General features: G+C 38.1%; 1 protein-coding gene across 1 annotated transcript in view; it reads left to right on the forward strand.

Annotated features, from left to right (window-relative positions):
* Positions 1 to 10000, forward strand: part of LOC144955830 (uncharacterized) — a 138913-nt gene that overhangs the window by 10345 nt on the left and 118568 nt on the right. The window contains exons 9-13 of the mRNA XM_078886027.1: positions 1749 to 1863; positions 3260 to 3407; positions 5072 to 5180; positions 6813 to 6933; positions 9435 to 9506. Coding sequence (XP_078742153.1) covers positions 1749 to 1863; positions 3260 to 3407; positions 5072 to 5180; positions 6813 to 6933; positions 9435 to 9506 — 565 coding nt within the window. The remainder of the gene's footprint in view (positions 1 to 1748; positions 1864 to 3259; positions 3408 to 5071; positions 5181 to 6812; positions 6934 to 9434; positions 9507 to 10000) is intronic.

Raw genomic sequence — 10000 nt, forward strand, 5'->3', positions numbered from 1 at the left:
AGAGACGCATGCGCACAACTAACATGACGTTCTCTCTCTCTAATAACTTTTCCGCCGGTGACGTCACAGACTATGGGTGACGCTACTCTTCCGCTTATCTCATTCCCTATTGAGGACAGTATAAATTGACGTGGATGGTCAAGTTGATAAGTAGTTCTAAATCTTTATTTTTAGTCTTTGTTCTTATACCAACTTGTACATATATGCAGGTCTGACATTCGAACATCCTTATGGGCCTAGTTTGATATTGTTGTAATGGACAATATTTTGCTTCATTTTCTTTTAGCTATCCATTACAACAATGAGCCCATACGGAAGTGGGTTATCAGAACTGCAAATACGTGCACGTCGTTTTATACCATTTCGGGCTAGTTTGTCACAAAATGTATACATTGGAATTTGGCGGTCATGATAATAAAAATTAAATATCTACCAAAAACTCGAACAAAAGCAAGGGAGACTACTCGTCACAACCTTCACAAGAAGTTGATGATTTACTTTGTTACCTCCCCTCCCCTACTCACTTGTTTAATAATTTATCATAGATTTGGCACTTAATTAAATAGCACTTATAGCGCTTCCAGATTGTGCCAGAGTTTTAAGAAAATACATGATTATAGCACAGTTGAATCAGTATAGAGCCTGTTTAATAGGGGTTCCGATAGCACAGTTGATAGAGCACTCTGATACCGTCAGTATTTATTCTTGATCCGTCGTCCACCACGGAGGAATCGCTGTGAGGCTATGTGGTCTTGTGGTATGACACTCGCTTTTGGATCGGAAGGTCCTGGGTTAGAGCCTCGCTCGACGCATAGTTAAGTCCTTGGAAAAGACTCTTTACTCACCGTACTCATGTGTAAAATGAATACCTGGTCGTCAACAGCATTGTCTCTTTCGGAGAAAAAAAATGTAACATCGCCTAACAGGCGTCATGTTTCATTCTATATGTTACGTGTTGCTGTTGGTCAGGTACTATTTTTAAAGTGCTTTGAGCAGGTTTAGCGAATATTGCGCTATATATAAAATCTCAATTAATTAGCGAGGTATAAGAGTTTTTGCCCAAGACGAGGGTCATTTAAATCGATCGATATTTGCAGGACGAGAGTTCTGGCCAAAATTTTAATACGATTTTTTTCCCAGAGTACGGCATTTAACTGTTTAAACCCTCTCCTTACTACCTACAGCAAAATCATCACATTTGTTACGACACAATATGCATTTTTTCTTATTCAGATTTATTTTGTACACCACAAACTTTGAAGACTGATCTTTGTTTAATTAATAAGAACATAAAGTTTTTTTAGAGATTTTGTTTGAGTTTAAAAAATCAATTTTTCTGCTTGATAAGCCTGCTATATTTTTGAAAATGCTGAAAATATAATCGGTAAGGAGAGAATACTCTTCAACAGTCCTAACGTCACTTCCTTCCTAATGACGCATGGTAACTTAGTAACACTGGCTCTAAACTATCGGAACAATGGCGGACGCCCGTATGAAATATTTCTCCGGCAAGCATAAAAGCGTATCCAGAGGGAAAAACCCATAAATTTGATATTGTTTTGACTTTTACACATTCTGATCACAAGGCATATGAAAAGTTCTAGCCAGCATGAAGAATAAAAAGTAATGATTTTCTTTGTTTAGAACCAAGATGGCCGTCGTTGCGGGCGGCGTGATATCAGACTATTGAATCCAATTAAGACAATCTGATTTTATTTTATTTGTTCTCTTCATGTTCAATCTTCAAGGTAAACCTGGTTTTAGAGGCTTTCGGAAATGCCAAGACCGTCATGAACTCAAATTCAAGTCGATTCGTCAAGTATTTGACTCTGCATTTGTCCAACTCAGGAAAAGTGGTCGGCGGTAAGTAATCACTGAATCTTTGATACAAAAACGACTATTTTCGAGCTAGTGCATAATATGGCGATTATACCGTTTCTAAATAAGAATATAGTCCGTTTCAAAATTTATAATCACACTCTTTGTCTCGTATCTTTGAAACCGTCAGATGAACTCTGGAAAAGTGGTCGGTGGTAAGTAGTCACTGAATCTTTGATCCATCTCTGGAATAGTGGTTGATAGTAAGTAGTCACTGAATCTTTGATCCATCTCTGGAATAGTGGTTGATGGTAAGTAGTCACTGAATCGTTGATCCATCTCTGGAATAGTCGTTGATGGTAAGTAGTCACTGAATCTTTGATCCATCTCTGGAATAGTGGTTGATGGTAAGTAGTCACTGAATCTTTGATCCATCTCTGGAAAAGTGGTCGGTGGTAATTAGTCACTGAATCTTTGATCCATCTCTGGAATAGTGGTTGATGGTAAGTAGTCACTGAATCTTTGATCCATCTCTGGAAAAGTGGTTGATGGTAAGTAGTCACTGAATCTTTGATCCATCTCTGGAATAGTCGTTGATGGTAAGTAGTCACTGAATCTTTGATCCATCTCTGGAATAGTGGTTGATGGTAAGTAGTCACTGAATCTTTGATCCATCTCTGGAAAAGTGGTCGGTGGTAAGTAGTCGCTGAATCTTTGATCCATCTCTGGAATAGTGGTTGATGGTAAGTAGTCACTGAATCTTTGATCCATCTCTGGAATAGTGGTTGATGGTAAGTAGTCACTGAATCTTTGATCCATCTCTGGAATAGTGGTTGATGGTAAGTAGTCACTGAATCTTTGATCCATCTCTGGAATAGTGGTTGATGGTAAGTAGTCACTGAATCTTTGATCCATCTCTGGAATAGTGGTTGATGGTAAGTAGTCACTGAATCTTTGATCCATCTCTGGAATAGTGGTTGATGGTAAGTAGTCACTGAATCTTTGATCCATCTATGGAAAAGTGGTCGGTGGTAAGTAGTCACTGAATCTTTGATCCATCTCTGGAATAGTGGTTGATGGTAAGTAGTCACTGAATCTTTGATCCATATCTGGAATAGTGGTTGATGGTAAGTAGTCACTGAATCTTTGATCCATATCTGGAATAGTGGTTGATGGTAAGTAGTCACTGAATCTTTGATCCATCTCTGGAATAGTGGTTGATGGTAAGTAGTCACTGAATCTTTGATCCATCTCTGGAATAGTGGTTGATGGTTTGTTTTCACTGGATCATTGATTGAACTGTGTAAACGTGGTCGGCGGTAAGTCATCACTGAGCACGTTTTGAGCACGTTTAGTGGATATTGCGCTATACAAAAGCTGCAGTTTGTTGTTTCTTTTTTTTAATTTATAAGTCTCTTCTTGGATCTCCTTATGTTCACAGGTCAAATCAATGAGTTCCTTCTTGAAAAGTCCAGGGTTGTAAACCAGGGAGAGGGAGAGGCCAACTTTCACATCTTTGGGTGGATGCTGGCTGGAGTCACCCCAGAGGAAGCCAAGCAGTATCACCTGGATGGCCAGCAAACATTCAGGTAGCGAGAGCCAACATTTCTCTCTCTGTAAAACAAAACTTAATATTTTTTCTCACCTTAATAGGATTCAAATCCTAATGACGCATGGTAACTTAGCAACACTGGCTCTAAACTATCGGAACAATGGCGGACGCTCGTATGAAATATTTCTCTGGCGAGCATAAAAGCTTATCCAGAGGAAAAAACACATAAATTTGATCATGTTTAGACTTTTACACATTCTGATCACAAGGCATGTGAAAAGTTCTAGCCAGCATGAAGAATAAAAAGTAATGATTTTCTTTGTTTAGAACCAAGATGGCCGCCGTTGCCGGGAGGCATGGCATCAGATTACTGAATCCAATGTGCGATGTTTTACCCACTCCTTACCTCCCATAGGGAATGAGATTAGCTGAAGAGTAGCGTCCCTTGATTGGACGTCACCCATAGTCTGTGACGTCACCGGCGGAAAAGTTATTAGAGAGAGAACGGCATGTTGGTTGTGCGCTTCCGGGAGGACGAGAGACGCATGCGCACAACCAACACGACGTTCTCTCTCTAATAACTTTTCTGCCGGTGACGTCACAGACTATGGGTGACGTCCAATCAAGGGACGCTACTCTTCCGCTAATCATATTCCTTATTGGAAAATCGTCACATTCGTTACGATAAAGCCAACATTTTTCTCATTCTAATTTGTTTTGTACATCATAATTTTTGAACAAAAATGTTTGCTATAGTTTAAGTATATTAACACTGTGTTGAAGAGTTCGTTTAGCAGAAAGAGATATGTATAGCAAGAACTAACAGCTTTTGTGTTTGAGTGAAATAAATCTATTTTTGTATAGGTTGGGTGTGAAGTTTTGGGGACAATCCGGAAAATGACCGGTAAGGAGAGAGTTAGACACCAGTTAAAAAAAATTAAATCACAAAAAATGTACAGGTTGGCTTTGTGGTCTAGTTGTATGACACTCGCTGTAGGATCGGACGGTCCTGGGTTCGAGCCTAGTTCGGCGCATAGTTGAGTGGTTGAGTCGTTTTGACTATTGTTTTGGAGTCTAGTTCCATTACAACAATAAGCCCATAACAATTTGGATTATAAGACCTACAAATAAGTACACTTCTATCTTGCCCTATGTTTGTCAATGTTGTTACTTTAATTAAGTCACAAAAGAATAAGAAATGATATTAGCGGAAGAGTAGCGTCTCTTGATTGGACGTCACCTTACAGAGAGAACGTCAGTTTGGTTTTGAAGTGTCTCAAGCCGCTTTCACCGGAAGCGAGGACGAGAGACGCATGCGCACAACCAACATGACGTTCTTTCTCTAATAACTTTTCCGCCGGTGACGTCACAGACTATGGGTGACGTCCAATCAAGGGAAGCTACTTTTCCGCTAATCTCATTCCCTATAAGAAAACTAGGTAAGTATAAAAAATGAACTAAAGAAAAGAAAACAACAACAAAACAAACTAAAAAATATTTTTAAAAAAAATAACACACACAAAATAAGAAAAAAAAACCCAAAAAACAAAACAAAACAAAACAAACATAAACAGACATAAAAATATACATAAAAAAGAATAATTAAAAACCAGATTTGACGTCATCAAATACACCTCTTCCTAAAAAAATAGCTTTTTAAAAATATGTCCTCAAAGTTTTTTACCTTAAATTACCACACAGGTATCTTAAAAGGGAAACATCATCAGCTGAGATTGAGATCGACACCAATGTCAAGGCCAAATTCTGGGAGGTCAAGGACTGCCTGCAATTTATTGGGTTTTCAACAGAGGTAGGAAAGCATCATCATATTATTACTATTACCATCTATTGTCGTGATAATCTTCGCATCGCATACAGACCTACCTAATACTAAAAAATATTCGTAGAAATTCGAATATTTGGGGTCCAGCTATAGCGAATGAGATTAGCGGAAGAGTAGCGTCCCTTGATTTGACATCACCTTACAGAGAGAACGTCGACATGCGCCTCTTTCGTCCTCGCTTTCGGTGAAGGGTCTCATACCGCTTTCACCGGAAGCGAGGACGAGAGACGCATGCGCAAAACCATGTTGACGTTCTCTCTCTAATAACTTATCCGCCGGTGACGTCCAATTAAGGGACGCTACTCTTCCGATAATCTCATTCCCTATAGAGCTGCATAGGTCTCTTTGACTCAATACATTTTCTTGAAAAGGAAAGTTTAGCTTCTTAGAACCTATATTCAGGCCTTTTGGAGCATTTTTGGATCATGTCGAGAGCAAATTGTTTATAGAGCTATTTAAAGTATTTTCTTCTTTTTTTTTCCCCTTGAAAACTACGAATTTTTGAAATTTTAAGTTGGCAGCTCTGTACTTACTTTCTTACTTAGGCCTTTCAAACCGTAGCCATCTTTAACTTAAAGCCTGACACTGACCAAAAAATGACGTGAAAAGACCAGTCTTTGGCCACAAAAGAAAACAAATCGTGAGTTGTATTCAATAGTGCAACCAATGCGACCACTTGTTTCCATGAGCTCTACTAACGACAACTCACTAGGCGGTGCAAAAACCAAATAATGACGTCAAACTGCCAGTCCTTTTAGATTTCAGTATCAGGCTATAACTTCAAACCCCCAGGAGTATAGATAGTTCGAAGTTGACGTCACTCGGGTCTTTGTTATTGGTTTTTTTTTTTTTGCTATCCGCGTGTATGAGTAATTAAACTGTAAAGAAAAAAAATCTTATTTTCGCCTCGGATTGATACCAATGATTCTCCTAGGATAGCTATTTGGGTGGGCAGGGAAGTAATCCTATGTCTTCTATCCCTCTATATCTGTTTTCCAACATGCTTTCTGTCCTTGTCTTGGAATGAGATTACTTGGTTTTGTCCTGGCCCTGGCCGGAGTCCTAGCTGGAGAGAAACAGTCAAATGCATAGTTATTGTTTTGGGAGATTATATTTTTTTTCCTTGTAAATCATCTCTCTGTGTTGTGTATTATTATATTTGTTATTTTGAATGTATAATGTAAGCATTTAAGTGTATTCCTCTTTGTTGGATTTTCTGCTTGTGTCCGGATGAGACTTATATGTGGTCTCAAACTAAGTGCATTGGTGATATGCTCTTGGAATCTACATCTGATCCTTATTTGCACATTCCTCCCACCAAATCCAAGCATCAGTAACACACTCTATAGTCACCTGGAACAACTACAAAAGACGTCTAACTTCTACGTCATGGCACAAGATCGAAGGGCTAGAGCTCAGGTGGTCGCTGGTTCGGATAAGTAAGATCCTTATTTGTTCCCAGTTCCCCTATGTCTTACTCCATTAAAATATTGAGGAATAATATATAAGATATTCATATTAATTTCATTTTCGACCTTACAATGGTATTATCATTATATTATGATTTGGAAAGTCGCAATTTTCTAATCCTTTACACAGGACGTGAGAGCCATGTTAACCACCTTGTCCGCCATTTTACAACTTGGGAACATTGTGTTTGAGTCGGACAGGAAGAATGAGGAGGTAGCGAATATCAATGACCTGTCTAGTACAAGGAAAGGTAGGTGGTGATGGCGAGGAGTTTGGCTGTGGGTGTTGTTATCATCATCATCATCATCATCATCATCATCATCATCATCATCATCATCATCATCATCATCATCATCATCATCATCATCATTATCATCGTCGTCGTCATCATCCTCCTCCTCCTCCTCCTCCTCATCATCATCATCATCATCAATACTACCATCAACTATAATGTTACTTTGTAAGCCTGTTGTGTGTTTGGGAATTCTGACTTCTGGATCATTCAAGACCTGTCAACGTTAGTTATGGCGTAGTCTTCAGAGCCATAAAGCCCATGGAAAAAGAGTTTATCCCTGTTTCCATAGCTTGAAACGGACAATAGCTTGCTATCCTTTAAGGGGAGGGGCGACACCTGAAATATCGATTTTTGGGTCAAAATATAAAATTTCAGTTTTTTATTTATTATCAAAGAACAATCCTTTTTTCACATATTTTCAGCACTGATATGGTGATTTGGATAATATAAAGTTTGTAAATCGTCTTTCATAGCCATGGAAGTCGACATGAAAATACCAAACTTTTCAATTTTTTGTGAGAATTCAACTGAAAATAATAGGACTGAAAAGCATTATAATCCATATCGATGTTGTAATTTTTGATATCGATAGTTTAGTCTACTCTTTGCCCGTCGAGTTGACACGGTTTCAGTCTCAAAAATATCAGAATATGGGCAGGGGAGGGGTTTAGAAACTGTGAGTCGTGAACGAAGATTGTGTGTCAAACAGCTGATAAGAGGTCAAGTTGTCAGGTAAATACAACGTGATCACGAATGGTGCGATCTGATTGGCTGACCTTGTTCTCGACCTCTGACTCCGCGCCAGGGATTGGATGTTGAGTCAGGGTGAAAGTTCGCCTCTCTTACTATTATATTTTACTACGATTTGTTTACATTTCGATTGATCAGTTGTTTTATCAAATTTTGACACGTATTCACGTTAATTATCTCTAAATATTTCCAATTTTTACTGGATTATTATAACTATACCTAAAGTGACAAAAAAATCCAAACGTTGGCTACAGTTATTTGCTACAAAAGCCAAGAAAGCAAGAAAGTTATGATGGCTCGTGGTTGACCCGTGACCACAAATCTTTGATTGGAATTTGGTGTGTGATAGTAAGTAGTATTATGATAAAGCGATTCCAAGCAATGCCACAGCGGAAAGAAATGAAATGGGCTATTCTTGCTGGTCTTTACCACGGTTATTACACCAATGACTTCCCTCAACATAGGTATTGTCCTCCTGAACCGGACTCCAGATGCTTTTATAAAAAATATATTGCTGCCCATGTGTAAACTGTTGACACAAGCAGCGTGTAAATACACTTTTGAATTTTGATTTAATTCATGAGCACTTGAAGCCTGTATATGCTTTGTTGAAGTGTTGTGAGATGAAGACAACACAAAATCCAAACGAAAGGTTTCATAATTCTGTTTGGTCAAGATGCCATAAAACATACTTCCATTCCCTAAAAAAAAGTTGAGTTTGGTGCAGAGTATAATTTGGTCCAACAGAAATAACATCCCTGGAAGTGTCTTTGGGCATCGGTGGACTGAGAGAACACTCCCAGATGTTGAGTCAGCAAGCAGAGTCAAAAAGACTTGACCAGAGCATAATGGTTGCTCAACACAAAGAGAAAAAAAAAGACGCAAAATGAAAGCTCAGACCCGTGAAAAAGCCCAGAGGGAGGCAGAAAAAGAACACGGGGACCCTCATACGGTGCTGATATGTTTTGAGCTGGTTGTACCGTTTTGTCTTATTATTTTCATTCATTGTTATCTTTGATCTCGTTTTTCTCAAAATGACATTTTTTAACACTATTTTTTATCTTATTTTGTCATTTATCAATCAATTTGTTTAAAATTTTGCATGTCTAGAGCTATAGTGATTATCTAAAATCATACAGAAGGAATTTTAAATATCTTTATTATTTTTTGAAAAATTGACATTTTTATGTCAAAAAACATGATTTTTATCATACCGAAAAAATATTATTTTTAAAAATTTGTAAATAAAAATCTATTTAAAATATTTAAAAAATGCTCTGTATTTTTTTAACAATATACAAATATACAACCATGCCAAATTTCAAGAAAATTCAATGGAAACTTATTGAGAAAGTAACTTTTTAAAATAGCACCCAGAGAAGAGAAAAATCCAAGATGGCGGCCGTCACCATGGCAACCGGACACGCCCACCGAAATAAATCACATGGTTCGAATCCATTGGTCATAGGCAATGTCCCAATATAAAAAGATATTGGATATAATCATTATTCTTGAAAATAGTTTCAGGTGTCGCCCCTCCCCTTAAAAAAAATTAGTGAGAATTACTAAAAAACGCGGATGGAAAAAAAAAAAAAAAAAAAAAAATAATAATAATAATAAAGACCCGAGTGACGTCAACTTCATTCTATCTATATAAACGTTCATATTTGTTTTATTTTATCTATTTATTTTTCTTCCATTACAAGTTGCCGAATTACTGAGAGTCCCAGGAGAAGATCTTATTCCCGCTTTGCTGGAGGACATTTTTGTAACTAGAGGTAATTCGTTTAAATTGAGCTCTTATGCAGTGCAATATCCACTAAACGTGCTCAAAGCGCTTAACAAAGGGTCCCTGGTCAACAGCAACATTTAACATGTAGGACGGGACATGACGCCTGTAAGGCGATATTATAATATTTTTTTCGAACAGAGATAGCGCTGTTAGCGACAATTTTGCACCTGAGTATGGTGAGAGAATGCGAGTTAAGAGTCTTTTTCAAGGACTCAACTATGCGCCGAGCAAGGCTTGAACCCAGGACCTTCCGATCCGAAAGCGAGTGTCATACAACTAGACCACATATTATGCAAACAACCGTCTCCAGACAATCTAATGTCCGGGTGAATCGGATTCCGAAAAGTCAATTTAGGATTAAAAAGAGAAAAAATACGAACAGTACAGAAGAAGAAAAGAGGAGATCCGATAGCTCAGTTGGTAGAGCACGCTTCACACGCAAAAAGGGACTAAGATCGATCCCGATGCAGTCGAGACTTT

This window comes from Berghia stephanieae, chromosome 10 (genome assembly GCF_034508935.2).
Source record: "Berghia stephanieae isolate SIO BIC M18660-M18661 chromosome 10, UCSD_Bste_1.3, whole genome shotgun sequence".
Lineage (NCBI taxonomy): Eukaryota > Metazoa > Mollusca > Gastropoda > Nudibranchia > Aeolidiidae > Berghia > Berghia stephanieae.